The sequence below is a fragment of the Acanthopagrus latus genome, chromosome 16, assembly GCF_904848185.1.
Source record: "Acanthopagrus latus isolate v.2019 chromosome 16, fAcaLat1.1, whole genome shotgun sequence".
Taxonomy (NCBI): domain Eukaryota; kingdom Metazoa; phylum Chordata; class Actinopteri; order Spariformes; family Sparidae; genus Acanthopagrus; species Acanthopagrus latus.
In genome coordinates, this window is record NC_051054.1 from 1510899 (window position 1) to 1537778 (window position 26880).

At 40.9% G+C, this 26880-nt stretch overlaps 2 protein-coding genes across 8 annotated transcripts in view; one reads left to right on the forward strand and one right to left on the reverse strand.

The window, feature by feature from the left end:
• Positions 1–26880, reverse strand: part of akap6 (A kinase (PRKA) anchor protein 6) — a 170321-nt gene that overhangs the window by 141524 nt on the left and 1917 nt on the right. For 3 of the 7 annotated variants that reach the window (XM_037071519.1, XM_037071521.1, XM_037071515.1), the window contains 2 exons: positions 3331–3641; positions 3032–3203 (listed from right to left, as the gene is read on the reverse strand). In XM_037071519.1, the coding sequence (XP_036927414.1) occupies positions 3032–3203; positions 3331–3575 (417 nt within the window). In that variant the 5' untranslated portion in view covers positions 3576–3641. Of the gene's footprint in view, positions 1–3031; positions 3204–3330; positions 3642–4392; positions 4549–10124; positions 10261–26880 lie in introns of those variants that run through there. The other 4 variants (XM_037071518.1, XM_037071517.1, XM_037071516.1 and 1 more) reach the window with 4 other exon arrangements.
• LOC119004531 (tripartite motif-containing protein 35-like) lies at positions 7877–9478 on the forward strand. Its single transcript, XM_037071523.1, has one exon. The coding sequence runs from the start codon at positions 8453–8455 to the stop codon at positions 9350–9352; it is 900 nt and encodes a 299-aa protein (XP_036927418.1). The 5' UTR covers positions 7877–8452; the 3' UTR covers positions 9353–9478.

Sequence of the window (26880 nt, forward strand, 5' to 3'; positions counted from 1 at the left end):
CTTCGTCTTTAACGAGCTGCCAAATCTCAAAAAGTTTGACGGCAAAAAGATGTAATTACTGTCAAGATAACTCAGACAGAGTGTTTGTGTACGGAACAGATCTGACTAACTGCTGCATGGACTCAGTCTCTGATTGTGTCGCATTAATAATAAAAATCCTTCTGATATTTAGTTTAAAGGTTTTCTCCTCCAGTTTCTTTCACTTTTACATTTGCAGCATGAGCTAACATGTTCTCACCACCAGAGGGCGAAACCACTGATCCACTCCTCAGTAAGTAACTGAACACTCGGTATGTTGAGTACTTGGACTTTACTGCACCTCAGAGGGAAACATTGTACTTTCTACTCCACCACTTTTTAGTCTTCCCTCTCCTTCCTGTCCTGGTGAGGATTTTTTTCATCTTCAGTTAAATTAAAAAACCTCCTGGATCAGTTGGAAAATGCATCTTCACAAAAACACAACTTTGTCCACTGATTTAGGTGAAACTGGATCATTTCTTACTGAGAAAGTATTTCCTGTGTCCACTCTGGACTGATAGCTTCACCTGCTGCTAACGTAGCTGCTAACTGCTGCTGACATGCCGCTCAGTGAACACATCTGCACCAGTAAAAAGAAGAGAACGGTGGAGGTCAGGTACAGAACCGAGCTGGTAGCAGATTCTGGTAGTTACACAAAGTCCTGACTGAAGGTTAGCTTCATGAAGGCTGGGTTGTTCTGTCCCGGTCCGGCCGTGTTCATGAAGAGGAGCTGCTGGTTAACAGGGTCGGCGGCGGACATGTTAGTGATGATGATGTAAAGTAAAGTTCTGAACACTTTTTCTTGTAGTGGAGAATATTTTAAGTGTGGCATTAAAGGATGTGTGTCCAGAACCAAGGCTGAATGTGGTTCTGATGAGGACTCAGGGATCAGAAGCATTAGTAACACACACACACACACACACACACACACACACACACACACACACACACACACACACATACAGTCTGGATGACATCAGTCCTCCACAACACAAAGCTGGAGTTGTAACTCTGTCACACACTGACACACACTCGTCACTGCTCAGAACTGGGCTGTGGTCCAACACATCCCATGACTACACACACACACACACACACACACACACACACACACACACACACACACACACACACTGTCCTGCACCACAGGAACAAAAGCTCGTACAGCAGCAGTCCTACATCTAATCCATCTTTTCTCTCTGCTCTCGTTTGAAGACATAAACAAGTCTGATCATCAGAAATGAGGAAAAGAAGCTTTGTGCAGAAGAAACTGGCTAAGAGAGGCGACTCCGTGTGAAGCCGTGTGTTCGAGGCAGCGAGTGACTCAGCTGCAGACTCAGATCTCTGACAGGAAGTAGAAAACATCCTCTCTCTACTTTCCATCAGTGTGCCGAGCATCAGCGTGACTTCTGGTCTGAGAGTCTGGAGCCGCTACAGGATACAACACCACCACCAGCAGCACCATCATCACTGCTGCTGCTGCCGCCATGTTTTATTCACACACACACACACACACACACACACACACACACACAGTGCTGCAGAGCTAAAAACAGCAGAGAGGTGAGAGGAGAGGAGAGGAGAGGAGAGGAGAGGAGAGGAGAGGAGAGGAGAGGAGAGAGGAGGTGAGGTGAGGTGAGGAGGGAGGAGAGAGGGGAGGATACAGCAGCAGCCTCATGAAGATGAAACATCTGAGTCACTGTAGTTAAAAATAAACTCTCATCACTAAAAGATTCTCCATGTCGACTGTGTCTAAACGGGATAAAACATGTTTATGAATGAATGAATGAAAACAGTCGTCCAGCTGCTGCAGCTCAGTTTATGTTTGATCATCAGTTTCATAACAGCAGCACGTGAAACATGACGACGTTCAGCCGGCAAGGAAACGAGTAAAGGTCACGAATGCAGCGGGGACGCAGAACAAAGAGTGAACACAAGTGAGCAGGAGGAACGTTTCTTTCTCCCACTCGGATCAGAAGAAGCTCCCTGATTTCATTTTCATGTCAGAGCTGCATCTTGAATCAACAACTAATTATCTCAGGTCTTACATTTGGACCAGAGTCGACTCGAGCTCAGTGGCTTTAAGAACGATGTCTGACCAGTGGGAAAGTGGAATAAGGCCTGCTCCACATGCAGACGGGGATTTTCATTAAGGGATCTTTTAGAAAAAGAATATCTCCGGCCAGACGAGCATTATAACACCTTTCTGGAAACAGTCCTCATCTATACAACACACCTGTAAACACAGATCCAGAGGACATTCTCGTACCAGGACCGTAATAATAAGAAAGCAGGTTGTAAACACTAGGTAACGAAAATATGAACGAGACTCTGTTTCAGGAATCTCGGGCTATTCTAACTAGTTTTTTCAGGATTTACACATTTCTATCTTATTTCATATTGTAGCAATGGAAAAGACACAAAAGCGGAAGCAGGAATTTCTGACAAACACTGATGAACGCTTGTGTCCATGTCAACATTTCTGAAATGTGAATTCTGTTTTTCTGAAATCTAAATATAAAAAAGCAGAAATGTAAGTAGAAAATGACTTCATACAGATGTGTTACTAGTAGATAACATTTCAATAACAATAGTTTAATGTTTGTTTTGGGGTGAATTTCTCTTTTAAGAAACGATGTTGGAGTAAAGTGTGTGAATCAAACTGCTCCAGACCAGACGTCAGCTCCTCTTATATAAAAACCACCGGAGATGAGGATGAAGAATCAAACGCTCCGACTTCAGTTACATAAAGAACTGAGCGGTCAATAGCGTGACTTGTGGAAGCCGGTCGTTATGTAACACGAAGCCCGTGGCGAGAGGAGGAAGGCATTATGGGTAATTTGCTGCCTGAGGGTCAGACAGTGAAACGACTGATCTGCATGAATGCAACGCAAAAGGCATAAATACGTGTTTATATATTTGATATTGGCTGAGAGGTCACGAAGGTCACCGTCCTGAAGAAACCACATGATGTCACCTGCATGATGAACCAATCAGAGATGTGTGTGGTTACCTTGAGCTGCACCAGGTGGACGTCCACGTGTCTGTTGACGCTGTCTTGTCCCACAGAGTGTGTGAGCTGCGTGACTCGGTCGCTGGTCGCTCTCAGCCACTTCTCGATCTCTGGCAGGTGGAGGACGACCTTCCAGTCGGCTCCGGTGTGGAGCGGCGGAGGTTTCTTTGACCTGAAGCAACACAACGCTGCACATGAGACCGACAGCTGCACCGCTCACTACTTCTATAATGAAAGTCAACACAAACAAATATGGAGGAGAACGAACGTGGCGTGAAGTCAAAAAGGTAATCTGCTACCTCCTGGAGGGGTCTCGGGCCAGGTAAGGTCCTCCCCCAGGGAGGCTGGTCCGGCTGGGGCCCGGGTCGGGTGACAGTTCTCCGTCCTGACACTGATGCTCCGCCTCCAGGCTGAGAGGGGCGTCGGTGACAGCAGCGGTCGAGGTGGAGGAGTCGGGGTCACGGGTCGGGGTGACAGGGGTGACGGAGGTGACCATCGGGGACGGCAGCTCGGGGCCCACGGGCGAGAGAGCGATGATGCTCATGGTGTGAGACGGGAGGAGAGACAGACAGGAATCCTACTGTGGGTGGACGAGCCTCATTGGAGTAAACTGGAGAGAGAGAGAGGAAATAAAGAGGGAGAAATCAATCAAATCAATCAAAATATGAGTCTGGAGTCGGAGTGAAGGCCCAGAAATATTTACAATAAAAGATATTATTGTCTCTGTAAGACCAGTTTAAACCCCTGACATGATGATGACATAACAACCATAATAATGTAGTTTCACCCTTCAAAGAGCAGATAACAATGAATACAGCAGCAAATTCTAAGACTATTCACACATTGAAACAGAAATATTGAAATATACAAAATAAATAAAACACATAATAAATTGATAATAAATAATAAATTGGACTCTTGAGCTCCTTGAACAAAAATAGCATGTAAACACGACGAGTTAATTAGAGGTCAGGACTGACGTCATAGACGTGTATCAATAAGTCAATAAAGTAATTATCGTGTGTAACTTTCATCCATTCAGCCCGACTGGAGCTTCCATGAGAGTCGCTTCTCTTATCAGGAGAAATTTGGGATTCAGTGTCTTGCTCAAGGACGTGCAGACAAGATGATGTAGGAACCATCAACCCTGCAGTTTATGTAATATGACATTTATGACTTACAGTTTGAATTAAGGCTGCAACTCAGGATTATTCTCGCAATCCATTTTTAAATCTTTTCATCAAATCCTCACAGTAACAAGCTCATGTTTGATATTTCTGCTTGAAAAATAATCTAATTTTCTTCTGATCGACTAAAATTCACCAAGTTTTGAAGTTATGAGACAGTTTTCTATTTGTCACCTGTAAAAAGGGTTAGTTAAGTTGTGTGCCTCCATCAGTGACGGTCCTCACAGGTATAGATGTACAAGCGTGCATGTGTATCACACAGCGACAGTTCATTATCTGGTCTGGAGGAAAGACGAGCCGGAGATCAATACGCTGAAGGAGACGGTACTGCTGCACACACACACACACACACACACACACGTCCAAAAACACACACAAAAGATAAGAATCAAATAGTTTGTAAAGCTGGAAGTCAGTCCTGAAACACTGGATTGTTTTTTTTTAATATAGTCAGATTCAATAACCAATAAGGACATAGAGGTCGTATCCATGGTGATATATCAGATCCCCTCATTAATCAGTCGGGGTTCAGCTTTCAAACTTCACTTACGTTAAAAATTAAGTCAAACTCAACCAGACAAGTTTCATTTTGATCCAGAACAGAATCTGGCCGAAGTTATCATGTATAAATATTCCACACTTGTCACATTATCTGAGAACGAAAACAGAAACAGAGACAGAGCCGGATTCCTGTCTGACCTTTCAGCCCGACAGTTAATGTCCTGCTGTAGAAATAAACACAGAGATGTAAAACTACACGTGACCTTTCATATGCATCTGATAAAGTGATGGATCAGCTGTTCAGTAACACGCCCACACAGATAAGAAGAGAACGAGTCACAGAAACAGAAAGCAAACAAAGAAGAGAGAAAATAAGTGCTTACAGATCACACCTGCAGCAATCTGCTCTCTAATTATGCAACTTCTTAAAAACATTTCATCAGAGAACCCGTGATTAACACAAACAGAAGTCCTTCTTTCATATTTTATCCTCTTTTATCGCCACGTATCATCTTCTTCTCCTTCATCTGCATTTCATCTGAAGCGCCTTGTTATTTATGTGGCAGCTCGACGACCTGCACAAGCTGCAGAGCTCCGGTTTGTTTTGGTATTTTCCTCACCTTGAAATATGCGATGCTCATCTCACAGGTGGGGCGCTTCACAACAAAGGCTTGTTGTTTGTTACTGTGATGAGAAATGAGTCTGTGCAGAGGACTGATGTCTCAGAGGAACATCTGTTTCTGCCGCAGTGTTAATTTGCTGCCAGTTTAATGATTTAATCAACAAAGTCACGATAAAAAACTTGAAGCAAATTGTGCAAATGCACATAAATAATAACATAATGTGTTAAACATTTAAGACCTGAAACCATCTGAGGAACATGTACTGATTAATATGTGGCCTCTGACTGAAGAATAAACATCTCTAAGTTCCACTAAAAAGTATTTTCTGACAGACAAATCTTTTATTTGTTTTCCTGTGCACCAACAAAGTGGAGTTGGAACCTCATCAACTTAAGAATTTGTTAGGGACCAAACTCAGTATTTTTAAGGGTAACAACCAATTCACGTTAAATTAAAAGCTGCCAAATTTCCCTACCTGAGAGGATCTTTAGAGTAACTTCAAAGACAGCTGGAGACGTCTAAAAGTCACAGTGAGGACCAAAACTCCGACCTTAGCGACACGTCTAACCTGAGGAAACACCTGATCAAACCAGCTCCTCTGCAGCTGCAGCCAGCGCTTCAATCCTTCACAAAGAGTTGAACTGAAGAGTCATCAAGGTCCTTATTGACATCTTCATGTTTTTAATCACCTTTCTGGGGAATTGTTGCTGGACATAACTGGCCATCGTGTTACAACTGAAATTATATTTCTTGTTATAGACACTAATGTTCCAATAAAAAGGTGCTGTTGGGCACCAATACTGAATTCCAGGTACGGGTATCGTATCAAATGTGAACCATACTCATGTGGATGGGTCTTCTGGGTTTTTTGCCCACTTGACACATTTACATCCATTCACATCTATCATGTTACCTCTAAAATGCACTTCATCTAAGAGACCAAGCTGAGATCATGTAAATCAAAGTTATGAAAGTGCACAACTTGTAAGGTTAGAGACCTGGCGTCACGCTTGAGGAATATAGAAGCAACTTGAATGAAGACTATGTGGAATAAAAACAATATCTGTGATTCTGCTGCATTAACTTCAATCTGCTTTGTCTCCTTTGTGAATAAAAATGCTAAAGTGATGACGTGCGCTGGACTTCCCTCAGTAAAAAAAACCTTGCACATGTTCAGAAATGATGATGGATAATAAACCCTTATGAAGGTAAAATAGCACATACAAGGGTCGATTTTATTGCTCGAAAACAATGCTGACTGTGAAGGTTTCATACAGGTGACTTATCAGAAGTATCTGCTTGTAATTAAATTGGTTATGATGTCATTATAAACACATAAAATGTAATAAATGACAGGACAAAAGATAAAAGTAACAACATGGATTAAAACTGCAAGACGACTCGGTAAATGTTCAGTGTTGTATTTGGATGCGGGAACACATCCCAGTCTGATCACAGTTCGAGGTTCAGCTTTTATAGCTTGGTAATGATCTTTTATCAGAATTACATGAGGCAAAGAAGGAAGTACAGTCCTTTAATAAGGTGCACAAACAAACAAGAGCACACTGTAAACACTATGTCCCGCAGAGAGAAGACGTTTCAGAGGGAACACTGGAATACAGAAACTCCTGAAGGCATTCAAGACTTTCAGAAGAGTGATTGATCTGCTGTATCTGTACAGAGATGGATCGCTACATGGGTTTTCGTTCAGATGAGGATCTATTATGTTCTGTCTGCCATGATGTCTATAAGGAGCCCGTCCTGGTGACATGCGGCCACAGTTTCTGTAACGCCTGTCTTCAGAGATGGTGGAGACATAAAACGACTCCTGAGTGACCATATTGTAAGCAACCGTCTTCGCAAAGGAATCCTCCACGAAACTTGGCACTGAGGAAATTGTGTGAAGATTATTTACTGAAGAGAACTGAGAGACTTTCAACAAGTCCTGTAGCTCTGTGCAGTCCACATGCAGAGAAACTCAAACTCTTCTGTCTGGACCATCAGCAGCCAGTTTGTATCATCTGTTTGCACTCAAATTCGCACATCAGCTGCACCATCAGACCCATCGCTGAAGCAGCTCGGGATCACAGAGAGATACTCCGGGAACTCCTGAAGCCTGCACAGCAGAAACTGGAGGTTTTTAAAGACATTAAAGGAAACTTTGATCAAACAGCCAAAGACATTGAAGTTCAGGGTCAAGACACTGAGAGGCAGATCAAGGACGTGTTCTAAATGCTCTCAAAGGTTCTCAAAGAGGAAAAGGTGGCAAGGATTGATGCAGTGAGGCAGGAAAAGATGGATAGTTGTTTAGTTGGTCCAATAAACTATATATATATATATATATATATATATATATATATATATATATATATATATATATATATATATATATATATATACACACACACACACACACACACAACCTCTGTAGTCTCATTCAGACACTTGCTAACTCACATGAATGCTTTATAGTTACATTTTGGGACATTTAATGATATATTCAAAGTAGAATAACAATACCTGTAAATATCTTCAGCCTGTGGTAACCACACAACTTATTTCAGGCATTAACTGATAAACAAAACTCACAGACATGAAAAGTAAATCATTTTGAGATTCACAGATTAGGGCAGCAGCAACATATGGATCAACCCCTGGAACATTATAAAATACTATAGTTATACAATTCTGATAAATGCAGCTCGGGTGCGTCATATGAGGAGGTACAAGTTGACCTAATTGTGGTGTATGAGTTGTTTATTAGTGCTCTCGTGTGTAATGAGAGGTCAGTGTTTGCAATGCAAAACAGTTCATGCAGAGTTCCACCCATGACCTGAGTCAAACCAGAGAACCCAGCCTTTATTTGTCCTGATGAAAACTCAAACAAAACCATTACAATTCACTGTAAAACGAAACGTATCTGCGAGAGGACAGACTAAAGAGCAAATAGTAGAAACACAGAGAAACAATTTCAAGAAGTTTCTCGAGGAGAAAACCGGATTAACTCGACCAAGTTTACTGCTTTTCATGTTTTTTTTTTCTTCTTTGTCATCAAGACCTGGGACTGCTTCAGGAACTGTGTCTGCTGCACCTTTTGTGTGACTAACATTATGGCTACAAGATCAGAAGAGAATCTATTGTGTCCCGTCTGCTATGATGTCTTTAAGGACCCTGTTCTCCTGACATGTGGCCACAGTTTCTGTAACAATTGTCTTCAGAGATGGTGGAAAGAGAAAACTACTCCTGAGTGTCCACTGTGTAAAAGAAGATCAAAACAATGGGATCCACCACGAAACTTGGCACTAAAGAACTTGTGTGAAGCTTTTTTACTGGAGAGAACTTCAACAAGTCCTGCAGCTCTGTGCAGTCTGCACGCAGAGAAACTCAAACTCTTCTGTCTGGACCATCAGCAGCTTCTGTGTGTCATCTGTCTACACTCAGAGAGACACACCTGCCACACCATCAGACCCATCGATGAAGCAGCTCGGGATCACAGAGAGATACTCCGGGAACTCCTGAAGCCTGCACAGCAGAAACTGGAGGTTTTTAAAGATATTAAAGGAAACTTTGATCAAACAGCCAAAGACATTGAAGTTCAGGGTCAAGACACTGAGAGGCAGATCAAGGACGTGTTCTCAATGCTCTCAAAGTTTCTCAAAGAGGAAGAGGAGGCACGGCTTCGTGTAGTGAGGCAGGAAAAGATGGAGAAGATTCAGACGATGAAGGAAAGGAGTGCAGCTCTGAGCAGAGACACAGCAGCTCTTTCTGACCGAGTCAGAGCCACAGAGGAGGTGCTGAGAGCTGAAGATCTCTCATTCCTGCAGAGATACAAGTCTGCAGCTGAAGGAGCCCAGCAACTCCTGCCAGATGACCCACAGCCAGTCCCAGGAGGGCTGATAGACATGGAAAAACACCTCAACAACCTGTCGATTGAAATCTTGGAAAGTATTAAGAAGAAGGCAACTACTGTAGTCTCATTTAGGCGGTTGTTAACTCATATTAAAGCTTGATAATTAAACTGTGGGACATTTAGTGATGTATTTATGTCGAAGAACAATACTTGTAAATATGTAAATATCTTCAGCCTGTGGTAACAACACAAATTATTTCAGGCATTTAACTGAAAACCAATTAAAAAAAACCTCACAGACTTGAAGAGTAAACTGAGTCAAGATTCACTGATCATTCCACTATCGTTGTCATAATCTGAGGTCGTTACTGGGTACATGGGACTGAAATCTTGGACCGAATGATTCTGTAACTTTCAAAACAGGCATGCTGTTGACTGCTGTTGATGATTCATGCACAGCTCAGGTTGAGGCATCATGCAGGAACTAGCTACCATATCATTACTGTAACTCCTCTGGCCTTCTTGCCAGGTAAACCCACATTATAATGGGTTGGGTGGCAGTGAATCCATTAAAGATAACATTACTGATCACTGACCACCAGGGCAGCAACAACAACTGGATCAACCCTGGGGACATTATAAAATACTAAAGTTATACAATTTTAATTCATGAGGGGAAGAGGAGATAATGACTAAATTTTCATTTTTGGGTGAACGCTTCCTTTAAAGGTAATAAATAAATGGTAATAGCTACTTAACATTAGCATGCCAATGTTAGCATTTAGCTCACAGCACTGATGTGCCACTGAAGTACAGTCTGACAGAGCTGTTAGCATGACTGTGGACATTTAGAGGGGAAAGTCCTCACTTGGCAGGACGTCCCCTTAACGTGGTCCTCACAACGTACAAAAACAGACACATTCACACCGTACCTTTTTCATCTGCCCTCGACATTTAAAGACAAAATAATTCCAAATCTTAAAACCAGGTGGATTCATCCAGACTGCTCCACATGTGAAGATCAAACATGTGGTTCAACGACAACAAACTGTTTCATCTCCTCCATTTTTTTCTCCGTCTGAACAAAACAGACAAAACATTCTCCTCTTTTTTTTAATCTGCCAGTCACACTTTCTCTCTCTCTCTCTCTCCACTGTGATCCTTCTGTCTCTCTCTCTTTCTCTGACACACTCAGGCTGTCACGGCATGGCACTGCACACACACACACACACACACACACACACACACACACACACGTGTGTGTCTCCACCCCTTCATCTGAGCTGTAGCTTCAAATCCTTTTAAAAGCAGCACCAGACGCAGCGAACAGACAAATAAAATGTTTTATTCATATTCCCTTTTTTTTCTCTGAATAAAATATGCATCCAGCTCCCGATTCAGCCCGTCTGCAGGTTTCCAGCATTAAATCCACATCGATACAAAAAAACATAACAGAGCAGTTCATAGTAACAAAAAAGGAAGACAAACATCAGGCTGCAGCTTTAAATACATATTATTTGATTAAATATATGTATTTATCACATTAAAGAGTGATTTATCTGTTATATGTGCATAGAATTTTTTATAAATTCAACTATTATAATAATCACCAAACTTGTACAATTCTTTGCTTTTGAAAAACAATAATAATAAAAATGGTGGTTAAAAAGATAAAACTTTAAAATAAGAAAAGACAAATGATGTCCAAGCCTTTTAAAGAATGTGTGTTGGCTGGTTTTCAGGCAAATTCAATTTTGCCTTCCAGTATCAGTGTGAAATCTCTTCACCACACACACACACACACACACACACACACGGATCCAGTAAACACCAGCAGCAGCAGTGTGTTGCAGTGTGTTGCAGTGTGTTGCAGTGTGTTGCAGTGCGGGGGTGACTCAGGCTCTGTATTGATCAGCATTAGCAGCAGTGAAGCAGAGAAATGATGTCAGTGGAGCAGCTGGAGATAAACTCAACCTGCCCGACAGGATTAAAGACGGTAACCCAGTTCAGAACCCAGTTTGGCCGAAGACGGAGGTCAGAGCGAGAGGGAGACGCATGAATTTGCTTTCGATGATCAAGATAATAAAGATGTTAAAGACAAAGGAAGCTGTTCACATCCGGACAGATTCCCCCAAATATAGGAACACCTGCTGCCAACTGAAACAAGTTATCGTATAGCTAATCCTGCTTTTAATTTTGAATTATTCCTTTTATTAGATTTAGTTTTGAAGTTATGACTCCTCAAGTATTGATCTATTAAAATGTAATTAGAAAGCGATCTTTAGGATTAGTTTGGAATATCCCTTGTTCATGTTTTGTTTTTTGTGGTGTGAAGTTTTCCAAGCTTTAAAAGACGTCTTTCATCAACGTTCAACGTGTTGTTTCTCAGTTTTAAGTGAGACTCTTGCATCGTCACTGTGCATTTATCATTATTCATTTACTTCGCAAAATGTTTTATTTAATTTAATATTTTCTGGCAGGTCTGCTTTTTAGTTTTTACAGTTTTGTTGTTAGATGTTACAGGCATCTCATGTCTTGTTAGTTAGTATGCTGCTACTGGATATCTATCTATCTATCTATCTATCTATCTATCTATCTATCTATCTATCTATCTATCTATCTATCTATCTGATCTGACCCAATACTGAAACATACACTAATATGATTAAAGTCCAAAAGAAGTGAAACTGACTCCCCAAAAACTGAAAGCAGTGAGACCTCGAGCTGCTAATGCGTCCGATCAGACACCATCATTAATGTTCATAAACTCTGAGCTGCTCATCGAAGTTCGTCGTCTGCAAACTGCTCAAGCTTAAAGCATCGTTAATATCAATCAACGCAGGAGAGTCACACTCGTTCAGCCAAAGTTTCACAGAACTTTGAGAAGCTCGATCTGGCTGTTAAACTGTCCACAGAACAAACTGGATCCCGTCTTCAACTGGACTTTAGTTTGAGGATTCAGGAAGACAAACATCATGTGCAGCTGTAAAGATAAAGGATTCAGCCTGTTAACATTTCTTTAACAAATCCAGATTATCTCTTTTTTGGTTTGTGCCCCCTTAAAACACACAATGTGTAATTTACATAGAGTTTACTCCATCAGACAGATTCATCTAAATAAACTTCAGAGTCAAAAATATTCAGAATTCACAAGAAAATGTGTCGACTGGAGCAAAAGCTTGTAAAAATAAATAATTTTTGTGGCAGCAGTTTATTCAAATTCTGTTTAATCCCTTCAGTCATACCACTCATTTATCTTATTACTTAATTAATTTGTTATTAATGGCATTTAATCTAGTTTATTTTATGTTTTCTGTAACTGTCAGCCACAAAGTTTTTTGGTAATTAAACCTTCCTCGTCTCTTTCGCTGAATCACACTCATGCTCGTATGAGAGAAGCACTTCCTGTCTGCGAGGCGTGTCAGGATGAGGTCAGTGGGCAGAAACAGACATGACATCATCGGCATGACGTCATCGACCACATGACCACAGAGTGGGAGAAAGGGAGAGGGACGCTGATGATCATCATGAGAACAATGATGTTATGATGGTCACATGACTCAGATCAATAATTCTATTAATTAGCCTCCATAAGATGATGACGAGGAGTCGATTACATTCGAGCTGCTTGTATTGATCCAGGATCACGACTCGCCTTCACGTGAAACAACAATTTCCTGTGAGTCAGACATAATCTGATAAACCTGCAATATTAGATAACAGAATGTCTTTTTATCAAATGTTCATGTTTATAATTGTTAATGACTGCTGCTGTTTTATTTTATCTACATTTTAATTCAAAAGACAAGAGCTTTTACATTTTACTTTATAGTTTACACGCCTGCATGTTCTTCTGACATGCTGCCATTTTAAAAGTAAGTTGTTGTGTTGCGTTTTGACACATGAAGTTATTGAATTTAGCTTTCAGTGTTGGAAGATCAGCTCAGATTTAAGGTTTCATTCAATACTTCTTAGTGTCCCCTGGAAAAAAGCAGCATTTCTGTCAGTTTAAAAATCAAATTTCTTCTTGACTCTCAGTGATTTTGGTCTGTTGACACAAAAATGAGCTTGTATGGATATAATATGTATTTCGTTTAGCACACTTATTGATAAGAGAGGTTAAAAACTAAGGTTATGACGCCTCCTTGCTTGTTTCTATACTGATACAACAGAGCGGAGTGTTCATGAGTTAATTAGTCAGTGTACAGTGAAGAAAATAGGTCGCTGTCCTGCAGAAACGCCATCAGGGACTCAGGATGGACACGTGAGTGCATCACACGCACATGCAGCATAAACACACATATATACTATAATAAGAAGAAGTTGATAATAATTATTACATTAAACTCATTTTAATTCACATTAGCTGCAGAAACATGAACAATATTTCTTCAACCAAACAGAAATAATTCTTACAAGGAGGATGATTAAAGTGATCTGATGTGTGTTAACGAGCCACAAAGCATTTAATTTGAATAACTCCAGATTTAATCTGAACGTTTGTGACATTTATTTAATATAAAGTGAGTGATTGGTGAATGGAATTTGGTTTGTTCTGTTCTATAGAGAGACTGTGATACCCAAGATTTTAATCTTATATCACAGTAACAGTTTATAAAACATGATGACTTTCTACTGGTTTCTCATAAAAACTTCATCTGATAATAACATTTAAATTCATGACTAGTTTCTAACTTCTGTGTGTCAGTAAATTAAAATACATTTTAGGACATTTACATTTGACCTCAAACCTTAATCACAGAACTTATTTCAGATATTTAATCATAAAATCCACTGACTTTGAGACGACAATACCAGAAGTGCAAAAAAGCAGGCTTTCCAGGATTTAGGACTCCATTATTATTATTATTATTATTATTACGGCTGTTATTGGAATATTGTTGTCTGTGTCATTGTTGCCACTTGGGGGCCAAAATAAACACATCAGACAAAAATCATACCGGCATCCAGAATTAATCAAATATTTGACTCTGATTAGAGACTAAAATTAGTTTGAGACACGAAACAACAAACTGCTGCAGGTCAAACTGCTGCTGACTCTATTCATGAACCCACTGAGTTGTTATTCTATCAGATAATCCTGATTTCAGTGTTAATTTTAATCTATTTCAATGAAGAAAAGTTGAGTTTTAACCTTGAAAGCAACGCTGCTTTTGTTAAATGCGGATCGCGGTTTTCCAGAAATGTTTATGTTGTGAGAAATGTACTTTGATATCAGAAACTTAAAGTCAGCTGTTGTGTTTTCAGTTAAGATTCTTACCGTCTGGACGTTTCATGTTATACGCTTCAGTCTATCACACACATTACAAACAGACAGGCTTTAATCTGAGCTCAGCTGAGCGGTTATAACCATCTCTCAGTTTCACAACACGCACACGCTACAGAAATCGTCTTGTTTGACATCCCGTGACGTTTAATCCTCACCGTTCTCACGACTCAAAGCTCCGCGGCTGTTTATGAATCAGCAGTCTGAGAGTCACACAGGAGACTCTACGATTCATCTGTCTTTTGTGAGATTAAAGCCGAGATTAAAGCCACACCGGCAAAGATTCTTACGTAACGCAGCAGCTGTTTTTATCAGCTGGAACCTCGGAGTGACAGCGAAGCAAAGAGGAGGGATTCTTCAGCTTCCATCGAGATGCTGTGGACGCTGTTGTAAATTAAAAGTGAAATGTTTCACTGCAGCGGAAACACAAAAACTCCACTTTTACTTTTATGTACTCTGAGCATAAAAGAAGAAGATATAACCTGCAAAATATCATCTATTAGTTTTATAACGTCTTCTACAAGCTTCCCTGATGAAAGTATGTCGTTATTTTCCATATTTCCTGATCCACCTGCCTCTTCTTTTACTATTTTCCTTGTGCAAATTTTATATTTTGTTTGTTTTAATGTGAAAGTTCTTGTGCTGTCTTTACTTGGACTCCCTGGGGAAAGACCTCGAGCTTGGTGGATGTGTCATAGCTCAATAAAATAAATAAATAAATGAATAAAGAGGTTTATTTTAAAGTCAGACATGATATTAGCAATCTGAGGCTAACGTCTTGCTAATATCTTTCTTACAAGAACTGCATTTATGCTATTCCTAAATGTTTATCTCCTCGATATTTCCCATCATGCTCTTGTGTCTCCTCACAGACACAACTAGCTGTGCGTTGGCGACGCCCACAGCACATGGTGAACCCGCAGACGGGCGACTTCATGTTATAAATCATTTACAGCGAACCAAAACGTTGTGTGTGTTTCTGCTCATGTTGGAAAAGGAGGAGGCGTTACTGTGAAGCCGGGACTTAAAATAAACAGAGGAGAGGTCGATGAGGAGGAGACAGACTGCAGCCACAGAGGAATAACAGGGTGTGTGTGTGTGTGTGTGTGTGTGTGTGTGTGTGTGTGTGTGTTTGTCGGGTCCCAGGGGTGTCCCGGCCCAGCCCCAGTATGAATAATGGATCATCGGGGAGGAAGATGTGTTGGAGGATCTTCTCTTCCTGGTTGTTAATCTTTCTCTCTTGTCTGTATCGTGTTTCTGAGTGAGACGATGGAGAACAGCAGCAGCAGAGGTTAAAGTTATTATTTTATTTATCTAAATCAGTTATGTGTTGTGGCTACATCGACCCTTTGAATCCCTTCTCATCTGCACCGCACTCGAACCAAGGTAGCTGTTAGAAAGTGAAGTTGTGTTTAATTTAAAGTGAATAGGCGGCTTTTCTTCAGGGGATTTTGCCGGATTAAAGAAATTAACGGTTTAAAAGCAAGTTGACTTTCCTGACATTTCTGCGATCAGGGTTCAAACCAGGCTGTCCTGTCTGTGACCTTTTTACCCATCATGCATCACAAACATTATCACAATCCTCACCTCAGAGCTTAAAGTTGGGTTTCTTACAGTTACATACAAACTGAACCTGACGCAGGAAGAACAGGAAAGAAGAGAAGGAGTCATTGTTTGACAGAACCTGCAGATATTTGTGCAAATAAAAGTGATTTTATGTGCGTAAAGGATACGAATATTTACATTAGATTTATCATAATATGTTCTTAAATGTAAATATGCAAAAATATAATGTTAATTAAAGCCTTAATTGTTGATTTTCATGAATTTCTATGCTTGATTTTCTTTTCACAGTCAAAGTTTTGAGCAAAAAATGTTTTTGTTTTTACATTTTTTTAATGATGTTTACTAATTATTCTCCTCTAATTGTTAATTTTATTCAACAATATCTAAATTTACACTTTGAGTTTAAATCAGGTTTTATTCACTTTGATTTAAAGATATAATCTGTAACATTTCTGCATTAAATTGTTTACAAATGACTCGATCTGTGTCTCAATATTTTGTTTAGTTACGCATATATATATAAAATCCATAATATATTCGAGGTACAAACATGACGTGAATAAAACGTGATCTCGTCTGTGAACGTGAACACAACATCTCACGCTAAGTCAGAAAATCATCCAGCTACATCTTCTGTTGTGATTGAGAGACTTCACATCGGCAGAAATCGGACGCTTTCATTTATTAATCAGATCAATAATAATTTAACACCAGTGTAGAAGCTTCAAATTATTCACGTCCACAACTTTAAATAACTCCCAGCATTATATCCGTTCCTCTGCAGCGGTGCATCACTTTATGTTACAATAAATGATGTTACCGCGCTTCACTTTCCTGTCTGGACTCCCACCGGGACCGGACCGAACCATTAGGAGTGTGGAGGCCATGTTTTTTTCCCCGTGTAATTATGGGTAATATTACAGCTCGGTGTTTCCTTTCAGACCGCTGACGTTATCACACACACACACACACACACACACACACACACACACTTTCTGCAGAACAATTTCAATCTTGTGATGCTCCGAGATGATAAATGAACCACGTCGTTCTGTCGGAGCTGATAACGGTGTCGCTCTGTGACTCGGTGTTTTCAGCTGATAAAAAATACGACTGCAGACGGAGAGAAAGAAAGAAAGAAAGAAAGAGGTCAAAGTAAAGGACGTTCTCACAATCAAGACCGATTATTTGTGTCCTGGAAACGTGTTAAATCTTATAATCTGTCTGTGGTTGTGTTGGTGTGCAGTCACAGCAATCAGAGACACCAGCGTCACATTCCAACTGTCACATTTCAGACGTCTGGGAGTCTTTGAACGCAACATGAAGAACGGTTTCCGAAGCAGCTTCTCACCGGAAATTTGCGTCAAACGGAGCTGGTTGGATATAAGTGGGCTGATGGGGAACGCCAGGATGAAATAAACCGGAATTCCCTTTAATACGACATCATCTTCAGACAGAATGATGAAAAGGTAACAGACACACAAACTGATGTGATAGCAGCTCGTTTCTTCGTCTCGCTGTCAGGTTTTACAGCGACGGACCGAACAATGGAAATAAAAGGAAATAAAAGTTGTTTTTTAACCTTAACGACAACACTATGATGCTGAGTGATTAACGTTGTTACTATGGGCAACGCTGCTAATGAAGAAACAAAGATTTACACAACTCAGTACCAGAAAAGACGATGTGTCGAAGTTTCTTCACTCTCAACACAACAACACAAACTGTCTGTTAGAGATAAAATGTACATCATTGGTTCAGTATACACAAGATTTAATTGTGTTTTGGTTGCTACAATATGTCAATTATTGATTTTTCCCTCTCTTGTTATTAGATTAACTTTTATTAAATCATGGCAGCCTGACAGGGATTCAAAGAAAATCTTTATTAATAGAGACCTGGCTGACGGAGCAGTGACATGGAGAAGTTTCATAAGAAAGAAAGAAAGGAAGTTAGATACAGATTTTCTTCTTGTCGACTGATTTCAAACTCCTTTGAAAGATATGTTACATAACGCCTCAAGCTTTTAGGCTACTTCATTATTTAAAGGTTCTATTTATAAGAAAACTATATTTTGAGTCCCCCAACTTGTCAAAACAGGTCGGCCGCCATCGCAGAGCTTCAAAAACAAACGTAAAGTCGTGTTCAGTTAGCTTAACTGCTAACTACAACCTTCAGATTTAGTTTTGATGCTCTCCACGTTGGGTCGACATTCATTAGGTGGTTCTCAGAATGATTCAGATGCTGCGTCTAAAAACCTTAAAGCGAGTGGGGTCGAATACTACACTTGTCAATCCTGAGTGTGACCAGACCAGCTGGTCTGGAGTCAGCACAAGACATTTGCGGTCTGCTGCTGGCTGGGTGTCCTGCTGCATTTCGTCAGATAACTGGTCGATTCCTGCGTGTGTGTTCAATAATTTATTTTCCACAGATAACAGCCTCCCTGTCTCTCTGTCACAGAAACTGGGCGACCGGCTGCAGAAGTGTTGTTATGCCGAAACATCTTAGGATCTCCAATAATGTGATATATGTGTGATAATGAAACTGTGCTCGACTTTTAGTTCTGGAGCCACGACGAGTGAAAACAAACACTGTGACAACAGTTTGATCAGCACAGCTGGAGCCAGCAGATGTTGTGGTGAAGCTGAGGAGGAACATCAAACGTTCAGACGTCCTCTGAACTTATCACAGTGTTTTCAAAGTGGTTTCTGGTAGAGAGATGTCTTTTATGTCCCAGAATGCTGCTCAATAAAAACGAGGTGACGATGTTCGTTTTTGCAGGAAAAGAGTCTTATCTAGTCCGAAAATCCCAGAAATCCCTGCTGTGTTTAGCAGGACATACGAGGACGTCATTTTGGACTTCGGGAAACACTGATCAACATTTTATAATCCAAAGAACTAATCAATTAATCAAGGAAATAATAAATACATGTATGGACATTTAAAATATGTGTTAGTTGCTGCCCTGTTTGTGCTCAGTATTTCCTTACTGGAAATCTGTTCTGACTATATTTCTTGCTCACCAGACGCCGTGTCTCTCTGTTCTCTGGCTGGTAACTGTTCGCTGCCACACCCCGAGGTCTGAGCAGATGTTATCAATACAGAGAGAGACGAGGAAGAGGAAGGGGAGGAAGAGGAGGAAGAAGAGGAGGAGGATGGAGGATGGAGGAGGAATGGCTTACTGAGAGCAGGACAGCCACCAGGAGAGAAAATGAAGGAGAGAACACAGAAACAAAGCATAGTCGAAGAGTAGACGAGGAGGAAACATGAAGGTGAAGAGGGAAGACATGTGGACGATAAGGGAAGAGGCAAGGTGAGAAGAGAGGACGTCACGTGAGTCTGGAGGAGAAGTGAAGGAGAGCGATGATGATGATGAAAGGAGTAGAAGAGGAGGGAGAGCAGAGGAGGAGAGGAAGATGATGAACAGAAACAAAATGAACAAAGAAAGAACAACTCGATCTTTCCTTCCTGCCTCATGGTAAATATCTGCACACAAGTATATGAAAACACAGGCCCATAACACAGACAACTGAAGGCTAGCAACATGGCTACCATTGAGCTAAGCTAACAACAAGCTGGATAATGGCCAACAACAACAAACGAGGCCAAGAGCTAGACTGGATAACAAACTCCAGCCGGGGGACGGACCTGAAGAAGACGACTAACACTAACTGCCTCATGATCTTGCACCAAAACAAACATGGACGCCAGCTGCAGTTTCAGCGTCATTATGCAGCAATTTTTGTGTTGAAAGGGCCAAAAGGAAAGAGCGAGTTGATCATCTCTCATTGTCACAGGTGTGATAGTAGCAACAAGCTAGGCTAACAACTGTTTAGAGCACCGTGTGGCCACATAGTCAACCCCAGCCTGCCAGTACTGGAGGGAAATGTTTCACACATTTGGAATTAAACATTCGATTGATCGATGAAATCAAGGATACAACCAGGAAACACTCACAGACTGAGCTACAGATAATCCAGCTAATCGCAAGCAGCGATCTCACCCAGAGAAATACGGTTATAAATGAAAGAGATCTTAAGTGGAACATAAATCGTTTTACAACCCCAATTTGTTAAAACAAGAAGTGGAAGAATATTCAGCAAGTAGTGTTGTTAAAGTAACAGTGAGTTTATCAGTTTAAATATTAAATATCTACAATTTACGGCGTCGCGCCATCCCCCATAAGTGAAACTAATTACCCACTGTGTGTGTGTGTGTGTGTGTGTTTGGGGTTAAAGCGGCCTATTCTCTAGAGAGGAGCTGGATAACCCTGAACCCTGAACCTCATCATGTGGCACCCATTACAGCTTCACACACTCACTGTGAGTGATTTGTTCAATTTAAACATGGGGGATGGTGGGGGATCACACACACACACACACACACACACACACACACAGCTGACTGAGTTCCCAGCACCATTGTGTGATGCTAGAGGAGGACGGGGCCTCTGGTTTCTCACTGAAAGCTTCATTAACACTTTTAGGGTTTTAGGTCATGGTCGGATGTAAATAAGTAAATCTGAAACACTAAACGTTCCTCGTAGTCACTTTAAGTAACATTTTAAATGCAGGACTTTTACATTACGAAAGGATCTGATTACTTCACACTGGTTTTGGTCAAAGGTAGCTGAGAGTAATATCGATTCTTCAAGATGCTGATTTGACTCAAGATTTTTATTTTCTTTCGCAATTCATTTAAAACCTATTTTTCCCATAATCCTTTGCTTATTCTGCAATATGTAGTGAAATTTCCACTCAGCTGCATTTTCAAGGAGTAAAGCTGCTCTGTTACACCCGCAAACGTAATAACTGCCCACAAACGTAATAAACCACAAATGTAATACAAATCTGCAGCTTTGAATGTAATAATCCCGCAAATGTAATAAATTTCCCACAAACGTAACAAAATTTGCCTACTGCAAACGTAATACTGAATTTCCTGCAAATGTAATAACTATTACATTTGCAGGAAATTATTACATATGTGGGAAAGTGAAAATCTGTAAATGTAATAACTTCCCACAAATGTAATATGAGACAAAATAATGATCTTTGTGGTTGTTGTTGTTTATTTGTTTACTTATAAACCTGCCAATAGTGACTGAATGTTGACAAGCAACCCGCAGGTCAGGTGGGGCAGGTCAGAAAGTGACAGAGCAGTGTTCTAAGTTATTAATAACACACACACACACACACACACACACACACACACACACACACACACACACACACACACAGGTCATACTCATAATTTTAAGGGCTATGGCTACAAGCCTATGCTGGTGGCTTATGAGAGCCAATGTTTGAACCATTTAATGCCATTTTGCATATCAAAGGCTTGGGCTGCACGGTGGCCCAGTGGTTAGCACTGCTGCCTCACAGCTAGAAAATCGCCGGTTCGCGTCCCGCCTGGGATCTTTCTGTGTGGAGTTTGCATGTTCTCCCTGTGCAGCGTAGGTTTTCACCGGGTACTCCGGCTTCCTCCCACAGTCCAAAAACATACTGAGGTTAATTGATTATTCTAAATTGTCCGTAGGTGTGAATCAGAGTGTGCCTGGTTGTTTGTCTCTATGTGTAGCCCTGTGTCCAGGGTGTCCCCTGCCTTCGCCCTAAGTCAGCTGGGATACGATCCAGCCCCCCCGCGACCCTGCAGAGGATTAAGCGGCATACATATAATGTACAGATAATGGATGGATATCAAAAGCCAAAAACTTGAATAGATAGCGAACCGGCGATCTTCTAGCTTAAATGGTTCAAACATTGGCTCTCATAAGCCACCAGCATAGGCTTGTAGCCATAGCCCTTAAAATTATGAGCATGACCTGTGTGTGTGTGTGTGTTATTAATAACTTAGAACACTGCTCTGTCACTTTCTGACCTGCCCCACCTGACCTGCGGGTTGCTTGTCAACATTCAGTCACTATTGGCAGGTTTATAAGTAAACAAATAAACAACAACAACCACAAAGATCATTATTTTGTCTCATATTACATTTGTGGGAAGTTATCACATTTACAGATTTTCACTTTCCCACATATGTAATAATTTCCTGCAAATGTAATAGTTATTACATTTGCAGGAAATTCAGTATTACGTTTGCAGTAGGCAAATTTTATTACGTTTGTGGGAAATTTATTACATTTGCGGGATTATTACATTCAAAGCTGCAGATTTGTATTACGTTTGTGGTTTATTACGTTTGTGGGCAGTTATTACGTTTGCGGGTGTAACACTGCTCTTCTAAAGAACAAGGACCTCCTGCAATTAACCTCGTAAACAAGCACATTAAAATTTTCACATCCTTTTTGAAAACCAGTTGTAGTAACAGTTGTAATACAGCTTTCCATCCTGGAAGTGGAGGAAGTTAGTTTGATTTGATTATTGTGATTAAAAGCACTTTATATTGATTATTGCTGCCAGAACAATTAAATTCTATTATTTTTAACACAGAGAGATGAACTGAGTCAGTATTGTTTGATTCAACTCTAGACACACATAGAATACACATAGACTGCTTCAACTGTGACATTATAAATGTTTGAACAGGGAGGTATGATGACGATGATGATGACGACGATGATGCTGTATCATCCTCTTACTACAGCAGATCATTATCGTCCTCGGTCCCTGGTGGGGATTCAGGGCGTCGGCTCTGCAGAGAGAGACTGAGGCTACAGACCAGACCGGCGTGCAGCTCATCATGTCAAGGATCATTTCGGCTTTTACTTCCTAAAAGTCTCAAATCTAGAGCTGCCAGAAGACGGCTGTAAATCACCTGCGGCTGTTAACAAATTAGTAAACGAAGAGACATTTGCATAAACATTTACCAAAAATTAAAGGCGGGGAATATTTTATGATATAAACAGCTGCAGAAGAAAAAACTGTCTCAGAGAAAATTTTAAATTCTGATTCATTTTGACTTAAAACACTTGCAAATGTGTTTATTACAGTAAGTGCTTTACAAATGAACTTGACCTGAACTGAACACAACTAGCTCCTGGCTAATTGCAGATGATCCGGAGGGAGTCGGTCCATCTGCACAGGGAAGATTCAGCTCAAGTCTCACTCATTAACCATCTCTGATACACGACTGTGTGGAGGAGACCGGGGGAATAAATGCTGGAGGTTACAGATTAAGGTCAGGGGCGAATGTCTGGAGGCTGGTCAGTGAGGAAGCCTCTCTACATCACAAATTAAATGGCTAAACTGCATAAAAATGAGAGAGGAAGATGACTGGAAAGGGAGCAGCTTCCACCAGGCGTCTGCAGCATGTACAGTAATGTCTGAGGACATTAGCTTCAGTTTAGCTGCTGGGAGTAAAGCTGCTGTCAACCAAGTGAAGCACACGAGTGTGGAGTGAAGCTGCTGTCAACCAAGTGAAGCACACGAGTGTGGAGTGAAGCTGCTGTATTAATGTCATCTTGTCCAAACCAAATCATCAGGTCCACACACAGCAGGAGACGTTTCACTCTGCTGAAACAAAAGCCTTTGTCCTCTTGGTCTGTTTGACCACACCTTCAAATGATTTAACTCACTGACAGTACGTCCACTCAGACTGTATTCAGATCAGTTCTTAAAGCAGCATGGACGAGGAGGTCTCAGCAGAGCAGAGAAGCTCTGTCTGACACACTGAAGACACCACGAGACAAGATAAATGGACAAAATGGACCCTGATTACACCATTAGTAGTAATATTGGTAGAGCAAGTCATGTTCTAGATTAGCAATTTAAAGCAGCATATACGCATGTTCTGTGTATAATTGCTAATCACTTGTTGATATATACTCATTTGATGGCAACAAAAAAAGACTAGGAAAGTCTGTTCGCATCCTTGAAAGTCTCAGTGGTTCACAAGTCAGGATGGGTCGAGATTCATCACTCTGAGAAACACACGACTCTACAAATGACATTACTACACGTTAGGAATTGTCAGCAATGCATTTTAAAGTATTTTGTGCAGACAAATACTAAAGCAACACGTTCACAGATAGAAGCTGGACAGATCTGTTTGTAAGTCCAATTCAATCAGACACCAATTAGACAGACGTGTTAATAAACATTCACTGCTGTTGATTCATGAAGCAGCAAACTCTGTCTTTGAGGTTGGAGTCGATGACTTTCCCGAGACAGAAATCTGACTCAAGTGGAGTCAGATGCGTCGGGTGGGAACTCGAACAATCCGACTTCAAATGGGTCGCAAAATTCTGAACGGACAAAAACTGAACAAGTTGGAATGAACTCAGCTCAAACAAATCATGTTTACGTCACGTGTGTCTTCATCTTGACACAAACATACAGCTCCCTTCCTCATTCGTAGCATCTTATCATGATCTGATGTAGAAAACAGATTTCATCATGGGCAGAATCTCCTCTCTCATCTCTTTAAAATGACTGATGTAATTGATATAATCGTGTCGACATGTGCGATCCTCCGACAGCAGCACACGAGCAGCTTTCCTCCCTCTTTGTTTCAGATGTGATCTCAGACACCATCTGTAACAGGAGCAGCTACACCCACTGTAACCTTCTCTGACATCTACACTTCTCTGCAGCCACTCAGCACAGTTTAACAGCCCCGGAGGCGGTTACATCACATCCTGTGGAGTGGAAAATGCAGACAGTGAGCCGAGCTGTACTCCAACAACTCCCTGATCTCCACCATCAACTTAAACATAATGTCAACAACGTATTTCCCCCTTTTAAAACCCCTTGTCATCTCTGTCTCTGCAGTTCAATCCAGACAACATCCTTTCAGGAAGCTTTTGTCTAAAGATACAAAAGATCAACCTGGCAGGAAGTTTTCTCTGTTACCACATCACAGAGACTGTTATTGGGTCAGAACCGGCCCCACCCGGCTTTAAAATAAGGATTTTAAAGCTTTTAAAGAAGAGAAGACAAAATAAGAACACACAGTGAGATTATTATATTATGTGGGAAGACACGGAGGCCTTAGTCTGATACGAACCAGAACATCTCAGGTGGTCTCGTGGTTTTATCTGGTTTCTAACTGTTTGTGTTTCCAACCCACACCAGAGAAGAACTGGGCAGATTCTGAGTCCGATTCCCTCCTCACTGATTGGAAGCTGTGGTCCGTGACCCAAATATGAACCTTTAATGACCTTATTCCACCCCTTTTATAATTTTCTTAGAGGGTAAATAAGCACATTTACTAGTTTTGTCTGTTGCTAAACAAAACAATACTCTAATTTCAGGTTCCAACTGAGGTTGTTTAAGTACAAGAATCAAACAGTCAACTGACTGAAGGTGCATTGTTTGATTTTCCTTTACTTTCATACATGTTAAGTTTCTTTTCCAATTGTGAGAAATAATAAACAAAGCAAAGAGAAAAATGCTTTGACAGGTTTAAATCAGGAGCTTCACAGGTCAGGTACTGGGAATGTAAATGTCCGGCTGCAGTGTTTCAGGTTGATGTTAGCGAATGTCTGGAGTCTGAATCCTTCATATCAAACATGTCTGATCTGAAGGGACCAGTGAGCTGACAGCAGCAGAACTGGTTCTTGTTTAGTGCCTCATGAAAGACAATATCCAGTTTCAACAGTCCACCTCCATGATTGTTTTCATCTGAAGTCATGGTTGATCATCAGGATGAAATCATTTAGAGGAATCCTCCTTCTCTGTGAAATCCCTTGTTAAGTCTGCAGACTCACTCGATTCTTTGAGAATCAGATGAGATCAGAAAATCCTGCAGGGTTCCCGGTCTTAAGTCCATGTTCCCAGAACGCTGCAGTTATCAGGGATGAGAACATAATTAAGACCTTAATGATCTTTTCCTACAAACCGTGTAACTTTTTTAACAATCCAGGAAATTAAATCTACTTTTAAAGGAGCAGTCTGTAGTTTCAGGAATGAAATGTTAACAAGAAGAGACTAAATCATCAAACTTTCTTTGGGTTTCTTCTCCAGAACTGCGTATTGCAACTGCTTTTCAAAATGTCCACCGTGAGAAAGGTGATCAGATCCAGACTTTTCTCTCAGCCTCTTTGTGTTTTGTGTTTACAGACATTGGAAGATTTTTCATCATCTGTCAATAACTGCATCCCGTCTCTCCTTCCTGCATCAGTGGAGCTGAGGTGGAGCAGGTGAAGGTGCTCCTGGAGAACATATCTTCTCCACCATAGTTTAGAGTTAATGATGCACAGAGAAATGCTCTACGTCCAACGCAAACTTAGAAAGGCTGACTTACAGGAGGAAACGGCCCAGTTCATCACAGCACCAGGACAGGACGGCTCTACAGCAGGTGTTTAAAACCACCCAGAACATCACTGGTGCCACCGACAGAGCGTCAGTAGTCATGTTTCCATACGTTGGACCGAGGATGACACGGTGTAGGCTACGTGGCTACAGAAGGACACAGATGCTGGAGGTAAACAAAGCAAGAGACAAAATGGAGGGAGGTCTTCAGGAAGCACAAGCTCTGAGTCCACACGTGTTGCCTGCTGTGAAACTCTGAGTCACAGAAGACAAAAAACACCTAAAGTGAGGGTACAAACTTTTTTGCAAATCAGAGGAAGTTCTACTAACGTGATACTCTTCAAAATGCTTCATGGAAACACGGCTAATGACGTCGGTGAAGTGAGATGTCTGCACTGAGCACATAGATACTAAAAGACGACACCCAACCGGCCGCCATCTGACAACAGATACAGAAGTATCCGCTTCAAGCATCAATAAATGCAGATTGCTTCCAAACATATGAACACTTTTAGCCTTCATCGACACATCGCACAAACTTTAAAACTTCAAACTTTGAGAAAAACAAAACAGAGTCAGACAGAAGGAAGGATTTCCCCTCAGACGCAGCAACAAACTGAG

What these genes read in the sequence shown, in the direction of transcription:
- LOC119004531 (XM_037071523.1), top strand. Translation starts at nt 8,453, where the DNA reads ATGGCTACAAGATCAGAAGAGAATCTATTGTGTCCCGTCTGCTATGAT.